The sequence below is a fragment of the Mirounga leonina genome, unplaced genomic scaffold (assembly GCF_011800145.1).
Source record: "Mirounga leonina isolate KUSES-001 unplaced genomic scaffold, KU_Mleo_1.0 Mir_166, whole genome shotgun sequence".
Taxonomy (NCBI): Eukaryota; Metazoa; Chordata; class Mammalia; order Carnivora; family Phocidae; genus Mirounga; species Mirounga leonina.
The window spans coordinates 21,565,478-21,588,599 of record NW_023270418.1 but is presented as its reverse complement, the minus strand read 5'-3'; the positions used below and the strand labels follow the sequence as shown (position 1 = coordinate 21,588,599).

Below are 23,122 nucleotides of genomic sequence, written 5' to 3'. Positions count from 1 at the left end.
TCAATTAAGTGGGTGAATACAATAAAGTAGGGGCAAAAATAACACATCAATGATTTTATTGCTTTATTTTATTCGATATATTAAAAAGAACAGTTCAGCTGCTTGATAGTTCAAAAGATTTGGATTATTTTTAGAACATAGTCTTTAAACACATAATCATCATCCCTGGATCTGTTACTTAGTAAGCATACTGAAAACTCTTAAAAGTTATCCTTTAATGAAAAAACCAGTGATTTGATTCAAATAAATAAGGCTGATCTATAATCCAAAGTGTTCAAGAATGTCAATGGTGCTAAAACTACCACTTCTCACAAGAGGGAACACAAATTTATGATTTCATCTAACTATCCTGTCATTGAACTACTCTGGTAGTTAGAAAGAGAGGTTCATTCTCTCACCCAGGCATAAAAATGTTTGCTGGCCACTACGGTACAGAGGAAGACTTCACCGGCTTGGTAAACAGAAACTCTTGAAAAAGATTAAGTTACAGCTTATGGCATCTAAGCACAAAACACCAACAAGGGTATGACCAAGAAAACCAAAGCTTTTGTGTGGTTTTGAGCTGACAGGAGTCTAACACTACCATTAAAGTTGATACAACGTGGAAAGAACAACCTCTAAAATGTAGTCATTTCTTAATTCTTAACTTCTCTGGAATTCCAGTAAGGCATATGCTTTGTCTACTCTGTTTTATCTCTGCTTCCTCCTGGAAAAAGGAAAGGCATGAGCCGACAAGGGCAAAAAGAACAGGCAAGGAGGTAACAGTGGACAAGAATTCAACACATTTGGGAGGTGAAACAGAGGACGTTTCTTGCTATACAAGACACAGAAACGTAGGATAAAATATAACAAAACTCATTTGAAATATATCGCTGAGGCCAGGGGAAATGGGAAGTCCCAGGCACCAAAAATGAAGAGAAACCGCAATTGAGAGCTGAACGCACAGGAGGGTTGGCACTATGGAACCCTGAGGAGGGCAAAGGTAGTTTGGGCTTAGTGACACACAGGTTTGACATCCATGTCGGAAGAGGGACAACGGCTTTGGCCACAGGAAGTGAGGGAACCAGAAGTGGGACATACACACAAAGGCAGAATCCTTCCATGAAAAGGTGGTCCAGAACGTCATCCCCTCGTAGATGCAGGTAATAAAATACATTTATCTTTTTCAACCTAAGTTTGGGTTGGGGTGCTTCCAACAGAGACTAGCCCTCATACAGGCTTGGGATTTAAACAAAATCTACGTCTGGAGTATGGAAACCTCATACTGAGAAATTAATGTTAAAAAGTGATTTATCTCCAGGATAACTTTGGAACACCCAGCAGAAGCCAAAACAAACAAACAAGAACAAACAGACCCTCTGGAGTAATACCCCTCGCCCAGTTGGCAACGATTACCACAGAAAGCTTACTGAAGATGAACTCACATCCCAAAATTATAAAACATATAAGGAATCAATGCAACAAGAGTGACAGGCAGTAGACAAATGACAGGAGTAGACCTTACAAGAAATTTAAAAATTAGATAATAGGAAAAGACAAAGTATCTCAAATAATTATAAAAGAATGAATTTAAAACACAGTTTTAAAAAAGACACTATGAAAAAAAGACCAGGCAGACAGATTTGAAAAATAATTAAATAGTTTCTAAAAATAACCACTGAAATTTAAATCTCAATGGATGGGTGAAAAAGAAATCGGTCACAGCTAAAGAGAACAGCAAAACTGATATGAAAAAATTATCAAGCGTGCAGTTGCAGAAAGATAAAAATGTGGAAAACGTGAAGGAAAAAATACCTGAGAGACATAACAACAGGATGAAGGAGATCTGACATACATTTAACAGGAAAAGGAAAGATTTGTGAAAATGACAGATAGATAATATTCAAAGAGAAAACAATGGAGAATTTTCCAAAACTGATTAAAGACATGAACTCTCAGGTCAAAGATAAAATAATCACTCTCAAAAGCAGATAGAGAATGGGAATGACAGAATCACCATTTAGCAACCATTACAACAACTGATTCAGGTGAGAAATCACTGGTGGAGGCTACAACCAGCCAGGCAAAGTTTGAGAAGCAGCAGGGTATTTACATGGTCTCAAAGCATTTCCCCACAAGACACATTAAGAACAAAAACAGTAACTTTACATTGGAGAAATCCAGCCAAAACCTGTGACTGAAGTTACATCACGAGTCATAGGACAAATTGACATTATGTGTCCTCCAACATGATGCATTGAGAACATATTATTTTTGTGATATTCCAGTCAAAAAGGCATAATTTGAATTTCAACAATTTTAAATTGAATGCAGAAGTTGATACAAAAGCATCAGACAAACCCAAATCAAGAGATGTCAAGAGACATCTTACAAAATAAGTAACAAATTCTCTGAAAATGTGAATGTCATGCAAGGCAAAGAAAGACTGAGTAATTGTCTAGAATAAGGAGACATGACAACTAATGTAATGCATGGTCTGGAATTTTCTTTTGCTATAATGGACTTTAGGATAATTGGCAAAATCTAAATAAGGTCTGTAGATTAAGTAATAATATTATATCAATGTTTATTTCAGATGACTTTGATAATTGTACTGTGACTTCTTTATGAGAAATATTTAGGAGTAAAGGTGCATCATATCTGCAACTTTCAAATGGCTCAGGAAAAAATATATAAATACAAATGAGTACATACACACACACACACACACAGAGAAAAGAATAAAGGAAATATGCTAAAATATTAATATTTGACAAATATGGTATAGCACATACAGAAACTCTCTGTATCATTTTTGGAACTTTCAGTTTGAAATTATGTCAAAATACAAAATATAGAGAATTTTAGGGCTGTTTAAGCAAACAAACAAAAGGCAGAGCAACATAAACTACCAAGTGAAGCAAACAAAAAAAGCTAAGCTTTCCAAGAATGACTAGAAGACTCAGAAATTGGAGGACCGGAGATACTAGGGGGCACCTGGGTGGCTCAGTTGGTTAAATGTCTTGACTACAGTTCAGGTCATGATCTCAGGGTCCTGGGAGAGAGCCCCACATTGGGCTGCACACTCAGCAGGGAGTCTGCTTGTGCCTCTCCCTCTGCTCCTCCCCGCCCTCGTGTGCTCTCTCTGTCAAATAAATAAATAAAATCTTTAAAAGAAAAAAAAATTGGAGGGCATCTGGGAGGCTCAGTTGGTTAAGCGACTGCCTTCGGCTCAGGTCATGATCCTGGAGTCCCGGGATCAAGTCCCGCATCGGGCTCCCTGCTCGGCAGGGAGTCTGCTTCTCCCTCTGACCCTCCTCCCTCTCATGCTCTCTGTCTCTCATTCTCTCTCTCGCAAATAAAAAAAAAAAAAAAATTGGAGATACTAGGTGTCCAGGAAGAAGGGACTCTGAAAACAGAAATAAAGAACAGTGGTGCCAAGATCCCTGAAACTGATAGTCACAGGCAGGCCAATCCTCTCCCTGTCCTCCTGTCCCCCCTGCCACCTTAGCAGGAAAAGGGAAGTTTATTCTCTGGAGAAAATGAATTAGAGAGACTGCCTAGTCAGAGACCCCAGACATGGAAAGCAGGGTGAGGCACCACACTGAATATAGTGGATTAAGTGATCATCTATAAAAGAAGAATGAGAACCTGTCTCCTTCCCCTCTATTCAGCTCCTCAAATGTTTGCAACCCAGGCATTATCCATCTTCCCTCACTCCCAAAGGCAGAAAGATTATTCTCTGATCAATGAACCAATCCAATAGAAATAACCCATGAACACTGACATCTGGGCAAACAACTGGGTCCCCATCCTCTTAACCTAAGTAAAGCTCACCAGTTGACAAGCTTTACAGAGAACTCCCAATCAGCTTTCAGAGTCTCACTTTTAAATAAGACTGCTGAAAACATCAGGTATTTGAAGAAGGCTGCCAATATAAAAGAGAGAAAATGAAGGACTGATAAAGGAGTTCAAAGGAAAAGGAGCTAAAGAAAAATAAAAACAAAATCACGCTATCTTCAGAGAGAGAAAGTACTGTATTCTTACAATAAGAATAGGAAGCTATTGGGGCAGCTGGGTAGCTCAGTCAGTTAAGCATCTGCCTTCGGCTCAAGTCATGATCAGAGCCTTGGGATCAAGCCCCACATCAGGCTCCCTGCTCAGCAGGGAGCCTGCTTCTCTCTCTCCCTCTGCCTGCCACTCCCCCTGCTTGTGCTCTCTCACTCTGTCAAATAAATAAAATCTCAAAAAAAAAAGAATAAGAAGTTATAAAAAAAAGATTAATTAGAAATCAAGTAAAAGGGGTACCTAGGTGGCTCAGTTGGTTAAGCATCCTACTCTTGATTTCGGCTCATGTCATGACCTCAGGGTCCTGGGATCAAGCCCTGAGCTGTGCTCTGTGCTTAGCAGGGAGTCTACTAGAGGATTTTCTCTTTCCTCTTCCTCTGCCCCTCCCCCACTGGCTCATGCTCGCTCGCTCTCTCAAATAAATAAATAAATAAATCTTAAAAAAAAAATCATGAAAATACTTAGAAATTGAAAGTGAACAAAATTTTTAAAATCAAAAGAAGCTTAGAAGATAAAACTGAGAAAATACCTAAGAAACTCAAAAAGATTATTGAAATAAAAAGAGATGATTAGTAGAACAGAAATGATAAGGAAAAGAAGGCTCAATCTAACATATTCATCATTTAGGTAACAGAAGTTCCATAAAGAGAAAAAAGAGAAAACATGGGAAGAATAAAAGATATAAAACATGAAAATTTCTCAGAATGGGACATGAATTTCCAGCTTAAAAAGGCCCAAATCAGTATCCACTGAACAAAAAAACCCACTCAGACCAAGGCACATCATAAAATTTCAAAACACAGAATTTTCCAAGAAGATAAAAATGTCACATAAAAGGATCAGGAATGACTTCCCACTTTTTGAAATTAAAATGGGAAACTTCGAGGGCAATGGAGCCATGCTTTCAAAATTCTGAAGAAAACCCACCTCAATCAGAAGTTTACACTAGTCCAATTATTACTCAAATGTGAAATAGAATAAACACATTTTCTGACATGAAAATTTGTCTCCCAATGGTCCCTTTCTCCAGAAGCTGTTAGAAAAAATAAACCAAAAAAGAGGAAGATGTTAGACCTTGGAAACAAGGAATCCAACAAAGGAGAGAAAAAAAGGGAATTCCCAGAATCATGGTGAACTGAAAATTTAAGATGACCACTGCATAGGAGACCCAGAGAGCAATCAATCCAGACTGGAGCTTAAGATGAATTGCTATAGGAGAAAAGGGAGGGAGGGAGGGAGGGAGGGAGGGAGAGAGAAGAAAAAGGGAGAGAACAAAAGAGAAAGAGACAAAAGAGAAAGAAAAGAAAGAGGGAGGGAAGTCCTATAGTTTACCTATGCTTGACCATTTACTCTTTTGTTGGAAAACTGAGTAAAAATCAATTAGTGATAGGAACATGGAACACTAAGAGAAAAAAACAAAAGCAGTTATTAACTCTCTGGACAAATAGAAAGTTGTACAAGAAAAAAAAACATAATCATGGTTTGCCACTTCATTCAGCTAAAAACAATATTTATTCAGTCCTAATAATGCACACAATAAATATTGCTTTAATGAAAAACGGCGATACAGCCCTACTGGAAAGAAGGGGAGAAATGAATGTGTAAAGAAAGAAGAGAGAACAAGAGACAAACTGCTGACCCAAAGGAAATAAAAAGAGTATGTCTATGATTGAGAAATTAAAAAAAAAAAAAAAAGCACCCTAAGCATTTGATGGGGAGATAGGAAGATAAATCCCAGAGGAAAGCTACAAGAGTTGCAAGCAGTTGCCCCTTGGGAACAGGCTTCAATTTTAGTTATATGCTTTATTTTACCATTTGAATTTTTGAACCATACACAGGCTAAACTACACAACTTTTAAAAATATAAAATTAAGAAATAGATAAAAAAAGAGAACGAAAAATCAAGAATCAACCTCTAGTTGGAGCAATGGGGAAATTTTTCTATGCTGCAGCTGCAACAAACCCACTTATTAGAAAATTACACCCAAATATTCATTAATTGGGAGGCAGGTAACTACCATAGGATATTAGAAATGAAAACAAACTTCATTATCCTGATGTTACAATACCCAGCAACTATACTTTCCTGGTAACTTCTGCTACTGAATCATTTAAGCAGACATCAAGGGCGAATTAAAGTGGCCCCCCAAAAAGGAGAAAGAGATTACGTGCCAATAAGTGCTAGCTGGGGCAGGTGCCAAGGATGATTGTGCCAAAACATTCGATATGTTCCTAAAAAATCTGCTGCCAGATCAAGCTTCCACAAGACTCCAAAAAACTATTCTAGTCACTGCCTCCTACCAGCTGAATGATGTAAGGAAGCAGTCAGGTTTTGGTTCATGAAAGCAAGAGCCATACAACTGCCTCTATAAAAGCAATGGAGGTAAGACTGCATCCAGGGAAAGTATGTGTGCTAACGCACCCATCACCTCCACTGCAGCGGCCATGTGGGCCTGCGTTACACAGGTGTACAAGTCTCTCTCTATTAGGAAGAAGGCAGGGTGTTCGTGCAAAGGATCTCATTGACACAATCATCTTAGCCACACCCCCAGGCTCGTCCCTTTATATTCCTTACACATCCTCCCCATCTGGATCTGGCTTGTGACCTCGTCTTTTCCATTTTTTGACCATCAGAGTCAGCCAGGTTCTTTGCTTGGGGCCCCAGATCAAGCTCTTTGGATCTTCCTGCATCTCTCCACCCACAGACCTAACTCAGCTTTCTTTATTCCCCAGCTACTGACCATCTGAGACTTTCTAGCTTGTTTCCACAGAACAGTTCAGCTTCAAAGTCTACACAAGGGAAGGTTTGGAATTCATGGCCGTGTACTGGAGCCCTTGTGTAACTGAGATCCGACAAACGTGATACCTCTAAAAACAAGACTTCAAAAAGCTTACATGTATGTACTTAAAATTCAAGCTTAAATTTCTAAATTCCATACATACTTTAGTCCTATCTAGGCAGTGGGAGGAAGAAGGGGAGAATAAGCCTAGAAGGCCTCCTGGGGGCAGGGTAGGCTTTCAAATTCCAGAGAAACATTCCACAACCTGGAAGTTAAAGGGCACGGAGCTGAGTTAAACAGACTGTTAACATGGTATCTCTTCAACTCAGAGCTCTCTTTCACGCATGTGAGCTGGCACTTCTTCAGCCTGCAGAGTGATTTATTGCTTGATGGTGTTTACAGCTGAGTGAAATTTTCAGCTGCTTGTACAACCACAACATTGGTGAGTGGGGGCTGCCGTCTGGCCATCTTGGTGCAGCCAGCCCAGAGTACTTCATGGGGCGGAGACAGATGCACTCTGAGCCGGCTCTGGATGCTTTGGACCCAGGCCCGAGGGGTCCAGAAGAGGAACTGGACAGGAGGAGAGGGAGAGCCTTCTCTGGTGGGTGAGTCAGGACACACACAGTGAATCAATCCCACATCAAAGTATGGTCCCTGGAGTGGTGGCACCAACACTTGCTAGAAATGCAAATTCTAGGACCCCACCCGGACCTACTCAATCTGTGACTTGGGGTGGAGTGCCAGCAATCTGTGTTTTAACAAGCTTTCCAGGAGATTCTGATGCGTACTAAGTATGCACTCACCTCCCTCAGAACTTATGGGAGCTAGTGGCAAGCTGTGCCACCTTTTACCCACAGCTCTGATTCCTGCTCCTCCCGGGTGAAAAGTGCCCATCAAGTGCTCTGATGCCCACTCCCCGCTACCAATCCCTTGCTAATAAGGCTTGGACGTGAGGCTCCTAGAAGTCCAGCTAAGTATACACTCCAGGTCTTGAGGTCTTGCTCAGAGCTAAGTCGCCCCTCCGGCTAGATTTCACAGGAATAAGCTCTTATTTTTTAACCTCTTTCTTATGCTGGGTACGATAATCCATTTTAAGTCACTTCGCCATTTTCGTCATCAATTTTTGTCAAAGGCCATGGGACCCCTGCTATCTCTCCTTTCTGCTCTAGGTCCAGTATGGTCAACGCAGAAAAGGGAAAAATCTGAGGTCTCTTGATTAGTGTTATCTAGGACAGCAAATTTGAAAAAAATACTATGTAGTGTCCGTCAAAAGGGACTGGATAAATAAAATTATGACATACTGATAAGGTGGGGTACAATCTTTCAAATCACATCGTAAAAACATGACCTGGGAATATATTCTACTCTCCAACATGATTTTAGGCCCATATTATATTGAGTTTTAAAATAACTGCCAGTGAAAGGATATGGTTTTGGCGGCACATATCAGAAACCCAAGATTCACAGTTCTTGGCCTGCTGCATCCCCATAACACACTGAACTCTCACTTGCCTCCGTCTCTGTCCTCCAGATGTGCTCATATTTGGCAGAGAACCAGAGGTAAGGCAAGACAGGGTGTCTGAGGAGCTCCCCCACTCCATAGGCGAGGCCCAGATGTAAGGATGGCAAGACCAGAAATGACACGAACGTTAGAAGTGAAACAGGTGTGGAGTACTTGGGGAGATGATAGTTTTGCTGATATCTACAAAAAAGGGAGAAAAATGAAAGCATGGAGAGACCAAAAAGGCAGTGAAAGACAGGCACCCTTGCCATAAGGAACTAAGAAAATTAATCAGTAAAAGCAAACTCGTTGTCCCTGCATAAGGAACCTTAACTTGCTGAGAAATTCCTTCCAAAGACAAGAGTCAAAACAAAGGGCCAATCTCTCCAAACCAGACAGATCTGCTACTTTAAAGTTATGCTCAAGAATTATTTTGTCAAACTTTTTCAAGTTTTGAGAGTGTGGCACAACGTGGGTAATGTAACCTCCTCCTACCAGCCAAGAGATAGAAATGCCAAATGTCACTGGTGACACAAACACTTGGTTTTTGCAAGGCCACCCCTTGCTATCTTCAGAATCTACACACACTCAGAGGTCCTCTTTTTTTTTTTTTTTTTTTTTTTTTTTACATTAAACCAAGGCAGCAGCATCTGGCAAAACAGGACTCTCTGCTCTGAGCAAGCAGAGTGCGTGGCTGGCTGGAAGCCCTAACAGCGTATCTTTGGAAACACCAGACCATCCCTTGATTTACTGGCCAAGATTCACACCTACTCCTACCTCGGGGTGTCTGATACTGTAAATTTGATGGAATCTAGAGGGGAGACTCCCCTGCAGGTTGGGCTCATAGTAATCACATCTAGAGTAGGTTAAATATTTCCAAAGGGGAGGGGAAAAGTTAACTATAAATAAATCAGCGCTACTCAGACCTCCTGTCAGTTGCCTTCACTGAAGATGCAGAAATGTACAACCCACTGATCTAAATCAGGGCTCTCAGCACCTGAGCTCCTAGAAACGTGGTGAGCACTAAATTAGCCTGAAAAGAACAATTTAAGAAGTTAAAGAAAAAACACAGACTATATTTTCCATTTGCATATCCAGATTTCAGCTTTTTGTACTTACGTTCTTTCCCAAACTGACAGTCCAGCACTTTGACCATTTTGTCCTACATTAAAACACATCTATTTCATAGCTACAAATTTTCATGTACTATTTTCTCCTGGCCCATAGTCTTATGAAAGACAGAGAACCAAAATTCCAACCATTTATTCTTATTAGACTTTTCTTAGAGCTTTAGGTAAAAGTACAGAATAAAGTCCCACTCTTTCCACACCTTCTGGCTGGGTCATGGCCATCCCATCTACATGTATTCTCCTGCAGAGGAACAGGGATGAGTATTCTTCATCTCAAGCTTATGCCATATACTTGGAATAGTGGAAATGTTTCAGCCCAGAGGAGGAAGCTCAATGGCTCCTACAAAACTCCAGAAGCAATTCAAGATAATCAGAAGACCTGGGTTCTCACCTGTTTATACAACTTGCCAATTATATGACCTTAGACAAGTCCTTATGCACTAAGCCTCATTATGACCACCTAATAGATGGGAAAGAATCTATCACGTTCCACACCTTCCCAACAGGATTTACGTAAAACACAAAACAAAACAAAACAAAAAAACCAGTGGATGTCATATCAGCAGGTGGGTGAGTCCTGGGATCCCAATGTTCCTCCCTCCTTCCCTGTCTCCCTGCCTGTCTCCCTCCTTCCCTCCTTTATACATTAAGGCCCTCCTATCTGAATTAAATTATCCTAGATATTATAAGAAATACCAAGATAACTCAGAAATTCCCTTAAGAAGTTTAAAACTCTACAGGGAATTGTGCTTCTATGCATGTTAAGTGATAGGAAAGAAAAACAGATAACACACTGGAAGAGTTACAAAGAGGAAAGATTACTTCCTATTTAAGGGGTCCAGGAAAACCTGATGGAGGAAGGGGTATATGAGCAGGTCACTGAAATGTGGATAAAATGTGGACAACTGGAGGTGATGGTGGAGTAAAGCATCTCAGTGAAAGGACGAACAGTCACAAAAGCACAGAGAAGGCAAAGCATGGAGCATACACAGGAAGGACAAGGTTGTGTTGCCAGAACCCCCGAAAGACAAGGGAATGAAACCAGAAAAGCAGGCTGGAGCCATACTGTCAAAGGCCCTGCAGTCAGACTGAGTTTGGACGCCAGCATCACCCTGGCCCACGACCCCCATGTGCCCACACTCCCTACCTGGATAAAATGCCCCATATGCCTCACTCCCCCTAACCGCCTTCAATCTCCAATTAGCATAGTCAGTTCTCCCCACCATCCCTCAAATCGGCCTCCTACTAATTCTCACCTGGACTCCTGAAATAGGCCCCTGCCTCTGTTCTAGTTCTGCTGCAAGTGATCCATTTTCCACACTGATATCTGACTGACCCAAATGCAAACTCACCACATTATGTCCCAGTTTAAATAACCCACAGATAACACGCCAACACATTCCGTGACATATGAGGTGTTTTGTGATCGGGGCCCTCCCCAGGCTTTATCTTCTGCCTCTCCCTCATGAGCCTCCTTCAGTCCTGCCACACTCACCTCCATGAAGTTCCTTAAACTTACACGCTATCCAGTCCCTCTGCACCTCTGAATTTGCTATTCCTTCTGCATAGGACCAACATCACCCCTTTCTCTGACTAGGTAACACTTCCTTCTCTTTTAACACTCAGATCATCATTTAGCATTGTGCTGGAAGTACTAGCCAATGCATTTAGATAAAAGAAAATAAAAGGTTCAAGTACTGGAAAAAAGAGGGAGAATTAGCATTTGTACATATGATTGTATATCTAGAAAACACAAGAGAATCAACTTTAAAAAAGTGAAATAATTGTAGAATTCAGTAAAAGAGTAGTTAACAAAATTTATATACAAAAGCCAATAATGTGTCTTTACACCATGGTAACTAGTTAGCAACTATACTATCAGAAAGCATTCCTTTATAGAGCATAAGAAAGGTAAAACATCTAAGAAAAAATTAATCAGGAATTGTGAAAGGCCAATATAAAGAAAACTTTAAAATTCTACTAGAAAGACAAATCTTGCTTCCAGATAGCAAGACCCCTTGCAATTTAAATTCCCCAAAGGCATGGATCTTTGCTGCTTTGTTCACTGATACACTTCAAGTACCAAGAACACTGTTTAGAAGATAGAACGTAGTGGGCACTCAATAAATAACTACTGAAATGCCTAAAACAAACTAAAAATTCAATGTGACTAATAAAATACAAATAGGCTTTATAACTGTACTCCGGGAGAAAATGACAGAGATATCAACCTTCCACTTGAAAAACACACACATAAGACCTTTTACCTGGTAAAAAGCAGATGAACACAAACTCAAGTACTCAGGGTTACTGAAGGCATGGAGAGTCCAAATAACCAAAATGTTACTGGCAGAACTATAAACTGGTAGTCTTTTGAAAGGGCAACTTACTAGTATCTATCAACATTCAAAATATGTGTATTTCTCATCTGAAATTAGTAACATTCAAAATGTGTGGTATTTTTCAGCTGGAATTAATTCTACAGATATATTCCCATACTTATGCAAACATATATGAAAATACATCTTTTGTATTACTACTTGAAAATAGAAAAAAATAAAAGCAATCTAAATTTCTATCAATAATAGATCTGTTCTGTAAGACAGACCTAAACAATGGAATACTTTACAGCCATCCTTAAAACTGAAGGACACCTATAGAGAATGAAGTAAGTCCATGACCTATTCCTATTAAAGTAAAAAAGGCAAGGTACAGAATACTATGTGTAACATGATCTCATCTGTGTTCTAAAATTATATACTTATGCTTATATATGAATAGAAACATTCTGGAAGGTTACCTCCAGTAATGGATTCTAAGGAGGAGATGGACAGAAGCAAACTCCCCTTCAAGCACAATAGAAAGGTGTTTGTTTTTGTTGTGCTGGATTTTACCACAAGCATATATTGACTTCCTCTCAGGACAACCCATTTCAGGAAGCGTCCTGGCCCCTCCCAGCGAGGGTGCCACCTCCCTGCTGTGCCCCCGGCACTCTGGACACCACGTGGCATACTCGCTGACCCCCCAAGTTAGCGGAGAGCTCCTTTGAGGCGAGGGCCTTGGCTGCTTTTTCTGCATGCCCAGCACCTGGTGGGGTGCCTGACACATAGCAAGGGCAGGAGGGCGGGAAGGAGGATCTTACATGAAGATTAACCAGGTGGCCGAATACACACTATTGAGAGAAGGTGGAATCAGGAGACCAGCAGGGCTGGCCAGAAAGACAGCACTGATCTAGAACAAAGAATGGATTCAAATCTGGTTCTCTGACAGGAAAGCCTTGAGGCGTGCGAATGAGGCAGACAGGGACGCTCCAGAGCGGCTAGGAAGCAGAACTGCCAGGCCCAGCGCCGCAGGCACTTTCCGTGAGAAGGAAGGTGTGGCCACTGCCTTGACAATCCCTACCAGGCCACAAGTGCCTTAGGACTCCTTCAAGCAAGGAGGAAGTCCTGAGAGCAGCTTCCGACCACCCCAACTCTCTGCTGGAAACACCCAGGGGCCTCAGCTGGTCTGGAGCAAGTGTGGACTGTGGCCATCCATAATGCCTCTAGATCGATTTTGCTGATTATTTTCCTCCCACGGTGATGGCAGCGTTCATCGAAATCATCTACGTGAAACACTGAGTACAGTCCCTGACAGAGTAAGCACTCAAAATACAAGCTATTATTTTTAAGCTGCTCATAGAATCTTTTCAAGAGTTCTAGGCATTACAACTGCAAAAGTCATCAGGAAGTGTTTGATTTCCACCAAGAGCCAGGCCTCCCCATTTATCTCTGCAATAAATAAGCATACCGTCTTCCTAAGCACATTCAAAACAAACTGGAAGCTGCTGCTTCTGTATTTCTTACTTTTGTTATCATTTCAAAATGGAGCTGACTTTGTCAGCTAGCACACTCTCATCTTAGAAAGCTAGAATTTAAATAAACTTTACACTCAGGACGTCTTTCTCTGTCCCATCTTGACATCTGGACCGTGGCTGACATGGTTAGCACCGGAATTCACTCACCACAGTGGGAGGGTCATTCCATTCTTCATAGGAGAGGGCAGCATATGGATAGATGCGGTCATTGATAATCTGCAGAGTGGCCAGGGCAATGGCTTTAATTGACTGAAAGTACGCTTCCCAGAACCACCGTGCCTGCAAAGGAAACAACGCTGTGTTCAGTGAGCAAGTGAGACACAGTGGAAGAACTAGATGCTCTATCACAGCCAACTCTGGGTCAGGGTAATTCCTTTATTCCCGCAGGGAGGGAGCCTACAGCTAATGCTCCCTGCTGTTCGAGACAGCTGCATCAGAAGTGTGCATTTATCAAATGCAGTCAAAAGAGAGTGGGAGCAAGTAAAATGCACACTGGATTCGATTTGGGTAGAAGAGAAACTATGTCTTGATGAAAATATCAATGTTATACCAGAGCAAGTTACAGTCCTTTTTTTTGCATATACATAAAGTGCACAAATCTTAAGTGTATAACTCACCAAATGTTTAGGTATGTACATACTCTTACAACTACTACCAAAATAAAGATACCAAACATTCCAGCACCCCAGAAGATTCTCTTCTGCTTCCCAGGCACTTTCTCAATCATCCAAGAGTAACCATTCTGATTTCTACTGTGCCTCCTACTGAATTTCATACAAATGGAATCAAAGCAGTATTTACTCTTTTGCGTCTGACTACTTTTGTCAACACTGCTAATGTTTAAGTCAGGTTTTGGTGTCAAGGTTATGCTGGCCTCTTAAAATGAATAGAAAAGTGTTCCTTCTTTTTCTATTCCCTGAGAAATTTTATGCAAGGTTGGCATTACTTCTTTCTTCAAAGATTTAGAAGAATTCACCTAAAAGCCATCTGGGTTAGGTGCTTTTTGGTGTGTGAAGATTTTAAATCATGGATTAATCTTCTTTCATAGACACAGGATTATACATATTTTAATGAGCATGTCGGTTTCGAAAGTATTTTTCAAGGAATGTATTCATTTCATCTAAACTGTTAAATTTATTGGGCTAAATGTGTGCTAACATCTATTCAATGCATGTTAAACATGTAGTAATATACCTCTTTTCATTCCTGATATTGATAATCTACATTCTCTTTGTATTCGCCACGTCTTACCAGAGATTTATCAACTTTCTTAATCTCTTCAAAAACCAATGTTTGGTTTTGTTGATTTTCTTTGTCATACTTTTTTTTTTGCTATCTTGTTCCTTTCTGTTATTTTTATTTCCTTTCTTCTATTTTGGGGGACCTTAATCCACCTTTCATTTGGTTTCTTGAGACTGAAGTTTAGATTACTAATTTTAATCTTTCTTCATTTCTAATATATGCTTAAAGCTACAAATTGGCCTCTATGTACTATTTTAAACATGCCCTACACAATTACATATCATTTTCTTTATAATTTAGGTAAAACAATTAATTTTCTAGAAGTATACTGTTTAATTTCCAAACATTTTGGGATTTTCTATTTATCTTTGTTACTGACTTCTACTCTGATTGCACTATAGTCAGAGACCATGTGTTATTTCAAAACTCTGCCCTTTATTCTTGACTACATTTAAGCTTTTCTCTGTCTTCATCATACAGCAGTTCCACTCTGATGTACCTAGGCGTGGCTCTTTGTATTTATCCCACTGAGGATTGTCGACTTCTTCGCTCTGTGGTTTGATGTCTTTCACTGTTTTTAGAAAACTCTCAGCCAGTATTTCTTTGGAATATTGGTTCTGTCACACTCTCTTCTCCTAGGACTCTAAATATACATACAGAAATGTTTTCACCATGCCCCATATGTCTCTTATTCTCTTTTCTGCATTGCCGTCTGGGTATTTTCTACTAATTTTTCTCCTGGCCCAATTATCCTCTATTTTGTGTGTGTGTGTGTGTGTGTGTGTGTGTGTGTGTCTAAACCGCTATTAAATCCACATATTGACTTCTCAACTTAGTTCCTGTATTGCTCCGTTACAAAAAAAAAATTTTTTTAAAGATTTTATTTATTTGTCAGAGAGAGAGAGTACAAGCGGGGGAGCGGCAGGCAGAGGGAGAGCAAGAGGGAAAAGCAGGCTCCCTGCTGAGCAAGGAGCCTGACACAGGGCTCAATTCCAGGACCCTTGGGATCATGACCCAAGCCAAAGGCAGATGCTTATAAGACTAAGCCACCCAGGTGCCTCACAAAATTTCTACTTGACTTTTTTAAAAGCAGATTTCACATCTTTGTTGAAATTCTCTTATTTTATTAAGCATAGCTCCTGACTGATAACCCTAATATCTGAATCACCTGTGGGTCTCTTTCTACTATCTGTATTTACTCTTCATTTTGGTCATTTGGTTTCCATTTCTAGCACACCTCTTAATTTTTTACTGGACACCAGACATTCTATATTAAAAACTGCAGAGGTTCTGGATATACCAAATTATCTTCCGCCTAAGAGTATAACATTCTTCCAGAAGACACGAATGCAGTCAGACCACTTTAATCCTATCAGTGGTTGGTTTTAAGTTTTGTTAGGGCCAACTTTTTTCGGCTTTCCCTTACTCTTGCAGTCTGGCCCTTTGGGGCCTTCAGGCAAAGCCTGGGGTACTTACCAGGACCCCTCGACCTTGGCAGGCCCTTGAACACCAACTCCATTTCACCAGCACTATATATGGTTGCTACAATGTTTGCACAGCTTGTTAGGCTCCCAGCTGCTTCATTCTGCAGGGAGTCTTGGAGTCTTGTTCTGATCCCGTGCACCTCAGGAGTTGGCAAACACTTCAAGGGAAGACTGCATGCCCAATTTTTGCTTACTTCCCTGTGGTTCCCATCTTCCTGGGATTTTGTCGTTCAAATCCTGGATACTTTGGGGTAGCCCCAAATTCCAACCTCTCAGCCCTATGGGACTACTGCTTTCCGTTAAGGCTCCAGATGCCCAGACTGTGAATTAGAAAAGCCCTCAGGGAAAAAGCCAGAGGAAACATGTAGCTCAGCATGCTATGCTTCCCTTCTCTCAGGAACCACAGTCCCTTAAGCACCAACTGCACGGATTGCTCTCGAATTCCTCTATACTGCTGCTTTATCTATTTTAATAAGCTTTTATGCTTCTTTTTTCCCCGTGGCTGGAGGGTTACTCTAATACCAGCTACTCTGTCATAGCCCAACACAATCTTTTGAAAGAAGACAGTTTCTTATCCAAGCAGAGTTTGGATTCAGTCCCCAAGAAAGCGAGATCCTGGTCTAGGTGACCTGTCTGTCCAGCTTCATTCAGACCTGTGATTCCACTCAAAATCAGAGGCTATGAGGATTTCTGCAAGGAAGTGAACATGTGAAAATGTAACATGACAAATTCGAAATATAACCGAAAGAGGTGGAGGAAAAAGATACTTTCGAGTCTACACCTGCCAGCTTTGGTTCTGTTCCCCAGGCAAGTCCTCCATTCATGAGGGAAAGCCTGGGATGCCTGCTGAGGTGTGTGATGACTACTCTCTCCAAGAAGTGTAAGAAAGAGGCAAAGCCTCACAATGAGGATTTCTCCTACTCAAAGAAACTGACCCAGATTTAGCAACCAAGGGCATCTGGCTTATGCAGTCCTGTTGTGTGCCATCTGGGCACGGCCTGGTGGCTGGGTGCCTGCCACTGCTTCTTAGATATACCCTACTCACTCCAATCTCATTCCCGCTTAGTCACGTTGCTGCTGTCCTGCCTGTCATCTAGCCAAAATAGTGACATTTTATGAGACCTGAAAGAATCTATCTTCCCTGTGAAACCTTTACTGATCACCCCAAATACCAACAATCTCTCCTTACCAGGAAATCCCCCAGCACTTATACCCTTTACTTTATAAGTTGTTTCTGCTATATACTGTTCTAGAACGGTTTTCCCGTTATTTCAGATGACCACTTTTCTCTCTCCAACTAGACTGTGAGTTTCATGGATGTGGAAACTGGCTTTTTTAAAATTATTAGCATCCTTGCAGGTGTCAGGATGACCTGCTGCAAATGGACTTTTGCATGCATGATCTCATTTGCTCTTTGAAAACAGCTTGTCGCTTACCTGGGGCAGTTTCATTTTCTATGCAAGGAAACCAAGATACAAAGATGTTAAGTGGCAGGGTCACAACTCAAACCCAGGATCTTTCCCACCTCATTCTAGAATACAAGGAGTACCAACCACACTCCATTTTAGGAAATGGTCCTTCCTTAAGAAACTAAAAAGGTGTGAAAAAGCCACACATAAACACACACATCTTAAACATTTACCCCCTTTTCCACCCACATGGATCCATCATATGTTCTTTTATTTTAAATCATACCAAATTAAGCCGCACTCAAACTTGAGCATTCCAAAGCTTTATGTTCACAGTCCGGCACAATGGAGACAGCAGCCTTTCGGATTTAGAGGAAACAATGACTGGTAACAAATCCACCTAGCATACCAGCCAAAGGCACAACTGGACGACAATGCTTCCACTTTAAGATGTCTCAAATCATCTCGTCCTGCCCACCAAATTGCAATTCACTCAGAAAGGAAGCAAGCTTCGCCAATAATCGGAGCTCAAGTATCTCCACCTGAGGATAAGTGAACTTCTCAGGCTTAATTATTTCTGCAGGACCTCGGTAACACCTTGTAGTATTTAGAAGGCATCGTAATTTATGGCCCCTCCAGGATTCAGTATCAGCCACTCGTTGGCAGAAAGGAAGGAGTTTTCAGCTATGCTGTCAATGCACAAAAGCACCGCTGTTCCTATCCAATAAGCAAATGCGTATTATGTTTTGATTTCCTTTTTCCCCCTAAAACATGGGCCACATTTATCACTTCCTGAGAAGTTAAATGAGGGCGTCTTCAGCAGCTATGCAAATTCGTCAGTCACTTACGTTGTGGAAGCTGCACAGCTGAAGAGGTAAGTCACAGACTCATTGGTCATACCAACATAATCTTGAACAAAGCATCTAACCTTTCTTCATTAAACATATGCCACCATAATTTTATAAAACATGCAGATTTCAAAGCATAAGAACCACAAAGTTCCTAACACTTTCAATCGTGAGAATTATAAAGCTCCTAAAGATCAGGAATTGGGCCAACTTAAAGCTATCATAAGCAAATAAGTATCTCAAATTAAAATTGCTACCTCAGTTTATACATCAGTTAAAAGTCATTAATTTCCTGGGTTTTCAGTAACATAAAGCCAAACAGGATGAGCAGTAACAAGTATTTAAAGAAAGCCAGTGCAGTATTGTAGAAAGGCTATGTGCATCTTGCACAATTCAAATTACGTAGCCTCTGTGTTTAGTCAATCTGCAAGCTGGAGAGCATATCACCTCTCTCATGAGGCTGCAAAGATTCAATGAGGTTTATAAAGCTCCTCACTCAGTACCAGTGCAGCATAGACAATCCGAAAGTGTTAGCTCTGTCCTCAATACTTATATCCACTCTGTCCCCTTAGGGTCTTTGTCACTTACATTAGAATACATTCAACACTGCTTTGGGGTAAGAATGGAGGGAGGGGAAGAGGAGAGACAGAATGGGACCCCAAAGTTGCACCCCATTCATCTCAATTCTTGAAAACAGTACAGAAATCCAACCGGTAAGAGAACAGAGTTAGAAATAATACAAACATATCAAATGGGAGTGACAGAACTTTGTCCTGAAAAGTACGAGAACCAATAACATGTCCCTTCTAGCTTAATCTCCAAGCTTCCAAGGAAGAGGACAGTACTTCTCCAGAAACCGGGAGAGTAGGCACCATCTGGTTTTGCTCACCACGGACTCCCAGCCTTTGGCACAGTGCCCATCAGAGAGGAGGCAGTCAAGACCCTTGTTGAAAGAGCGAACCCACCTAACAGCACTCCCTCAAAGGCACAAGGCAGGACAGGCACCACAGGCATCTCATGGAAATTTCCAAATCTTCTAAGTACCAACCCATCTTTTAATAATAATGACCACATCTTGTATACAGAGTTTTAAAAGGTGTGAGATGGGGGAAATGGCTTTGAGAAGAAGAAGACAAATCTATTCCTAGGGGGAAGCAAGGCAGAAATAGGACCAAGAGTGTTCCTCACATTATGTTTAGTACAGACTAGGTATAGACCATGAAGGAGATAAATAGTTTCTAAAACTACACTAGGTAAGTTTGCTACCTAAGAGTGGTCAGGATATCTAATAGCGCAAAATTCATATATAAGAATGCCAACTACCCCAGAGTCGTCCAAGAGCATCTTCATCCCCAAAGAACAATGATGGCTCTCCGAGGCCCTCGCAGCAACCAGCCAACTTTGCCCTGCCCTTCTCGTCAGAACCTCCTGAATGTGATCTGCATCAATGGCCTCATTTTAGCCTATTAAAGGAGTTTCGTTATGAAACCCCCCCGCCACACACACACACACAGAGCAAACAATAAACCAGGTAGTTATGCTTCTGTCCTGAATTCCAAGTGCTAATGCTGTCCAACCACCTGACAATAACATGTACCCGTGGATCAGTACTTGCTCGAATACTGCTCTATTTCCCTGCCCCCAACCCACCGGTTGGTCAAACAAAAAGCATCTGCTTCTGCTCCAGAGAACATGGACCCCACCATAACAATGACAAAAAACTACCAGATAACCCACTAACATCACAACCGTCTTAGGCCCATCAGAGAGCTGTGGTCATGAGGCAATCAGGGGAGCCCGAAGTTCAAAGGGTGACAAGCTCCTCTGGGAGCAATGGGACAGCTTTGGAAGATCACAGAAGGCAGAGGTGCTGCAGTAAAGACAGCCAAAGAAAACAACTAAAAACGAATTCTTAAAACTGAGTGTGGGCTAGCAGGATCATCTGGAAGCTCTAGACACGAGGGAAGTCTGCATTCCCTTGCAAGCTCTTTTCTCCTGGATGTTCTTAGAAAGACTGGGGCAGGGAAGGAAATCAAAGAGAGGCCCCCTCAGCGGCACACAGGTACACTCTGCCCATTTCTTGGACATTTTTTCATCTAAAGCAAAGCCTTCAACTGCTGGGAGAGAAGCAGGAAACCCTCCCATCCTCGAGATGCAGACACAGAAGTACCAGCTGTGGGACAGGGGTGGAAAGGCAGCCCGCCACTGGGGGCGGGGGACAAACCCTCCCAGCTCTCCTCAGACCACCCCGGAGGGAGCGGGCAAAGCAAAAGCCCCTGCCCTTACGAGAGGGGCAGGAAACTCTCTCCGACCCAAGCCCCCTCGCAGTAAAGAAGAGAACAGAGCTGCCATGGGGAGAAGCAGAACCTGAGAAGCCCCACCTCCAACAGCCCGGCAAACAGGCCTGCCCAGACTGACATTGGACCACGGGAAGGGAGAATCCCACTGTCCCCACCAAGAACCCGGCACCACGTGCAGCAGTGGTAGTCCACCGCTGGGGCAAAGGCCTCCTGTGTGGCACAGGCAGGGCAGGGCCTGCTGGAAGCAGGGGGTGAGGCGGAACTCTAAGGAACCCCTTTGTACCCTGGCCCCACACAGAGCACAAGGCAGCGGCTGAAGTCCGAGGTGTGCTGAAGGTGAACTAGGCAAGAGAAAATCCAAACCCGGCCTGTTACACATTAGGCCAGTCAGCCTTGTGCCCATTTATGCACGTGACATTTACTTTACGGTGGTTTTTCTATAAAGAATGTCTATCATTCAATCAAAATTTTCCAGAAACAAAAAAAATAAGTGAAAACAATCCATTGTCATAATATAAAGCTGTCAACAGAACCAAACCAAAAATGACCGAGCTGTTGGAACTATTAGAAAGGGACTTGAAAATAACTGTAATTAATGTGTTAAAGAATCTTTGGTGAAGAAGGTAGACAACTTGCATTAACAGATGGGAATATTCAATAGAGAGATGGAAACTATAAGAAAATAACCAAATGATATGCCGGAAATAAAAATGTAGTATCATAAATGAAGAATTCCTTCATAAATGAAGAATTCAACTGGCTTATCAGCACACTAGAAATAGCAGGAGAAAGAAATAGTGAACTTGAAATAGAAAATTATCCAAACTGGGGTGCCTGGGTGGCTCAGTTGGTTAAGCAACTGCCTTCCGCTCAGGTCATGATCCTGGAGTCCCTGGATCGAGTCCCGCATCGGGCTCCCTGCTCAGCAGGGAGTCTGCTTCTCCCTCTCACCCTCCCCCCTCTCATGTGCTCTCTCTCTCTCATTCTCTCTCTCTCTCAAATAAATAAATAAAATCTTTTAAAAAATAAATAAATAAATAAAAGATACCAAGGCTGTGTCTTAAAAAAAAAAAGAAAAGAAAATTATCCAAACTGAAATACACAGAAGGAAAAGAGTGAAAGAAAAGAGAGATCCAAGAATTATGGGAAGGCATCGAATGTTCCGACATGCCTGTAACTGGAGTCCCAGAAGACGGGGTGGAAAACAAGTCAACAGGTATATTTAAAGAAATAATGGCTAAGAATCTCCCAAAATTAATGAAAAACAACAAAACACCAACTCAAGCAGCTCAGAGAACCAAGACATTAAATAAAGCATTCACCTTCTCCCTCAACAAGTTAAAGGAACAACCTTACCATTAAAGATGTCGAGGCACTTCTGCGTCTGAGCACCAGGGAGATTTGGGAAATTTCCCCTTAACACACGAGCATCGATGGAACCATTTATTTCAGGTGCAGGGCTGGAAGATATTTCCACACCTCAGGGATTAATCTCTCAAAGCCGTGTCTGAAGATGAATCTGAAAACTTCCGAAGGGATTCCAAGTCTTTCCAAACACACGTACCAAAGCTCATTATGTCCTTCTCATCTGTTCACTCTGACAAAATGGGTTTCCCAAACCTGCTGTGCAGCACGCTCAGGGTTATAGTGGTTCTCTCCCTCACTGCCTTTCTGGAAAGGGGAGAGTGCCAGAGCAGGGGGCCTGATGCCCTTGCTGGACAACCTCATCAAATCCTGGCGGCAGCGGAGACCCTCAGGTCATCTCTACCTGACAGCCATAAAAACTCAGTGGTGATGTCAAATTATAATCCAAGCATCCTAATTTCTAGTTGAGAATTACTGCAAGCTTGCTGGGTTTGTTTTTTCTTTGGCTCACTCCATTCTTCTAACCGTAAGAGTTACATGAAAAAAAATATCAACCAAACCGCTCAGAGGCTCTTCTCATGGACTGAAGCCTTTTCTAGAGCAGAGGAAGGTCATAAACATGTAATACACCTTTATGCCCAAGAATTCAACAAACCATAATAAATAGAATTTACTTTCTTTAAAATAAAAAGGGATTTCTGAAGCAAAAAAGGTTAATATACCTACGATTTATCAGCATCCATTTTTTCCTGTGCTTAAAATATTTATTTTGTTAATTTCATTGCATTTAGACTACCTTACAACAGAAAACACGAGAGTGCTTTTTTTCACTCCCTTGATCCTGAGCTACTTTATTTGCCCTCTTCAGATGCATCCTCCGCCTGAAAGTCTGATCCTCTGGGGCACTTTTCCACCAACCAGCTATAAGCTTCCCTGTCCCATCATTTCAGTTACCTGCACACGGCACTGTCACACTCACTGGAATTTTACACAAAATCACACACCTCTGCAGCAGAGGCCAATGTGTAGTTTTTTGGCAGGTGTCCATCTTTTTTGTTTGTTTGTTTCATTACCATGCAAAGTGGTAACTGCTTTTAAAAAAAAAAAAAAAAAAAAAAAAACTTAATTCTGAAATAATGTGAGGCTTCAAGAAACAATGG

The 23,122-nt window shown here is 41.5% G+C and overlaps 1 protein-coding gene across 4 annotated transcripts in view; it reads right to left on the bottom strand.

Annotated features, from left to right (window-relative positions):
- EXT2 (exostosin glycosyltransferase 2) overlaps positions 1-23,122 on the bottom strand; it is a 133,226-nt gene that overhangs the window by 50,293 nt on the left and 59,811 nt on the right. For 3 of the 4 annotated variants that reach the window (XM_035012606.1, XM_035012604.1, XM_035012605.1), the window contains exon 8: positions 13,462-13,593. The exons of the other annotated variant lie outside the window; for it this stretch is intronic. In XM_035012606.1, coding sequence (XP_034868497.1) covers positions 13,462-13,593 — 132 coding nt within the window. The remainder of the gene's footprint in view (positions 1-13,461; positions 13,594-23,122) is intronic. 4 annotated transcript variants of the gene reach the window in all.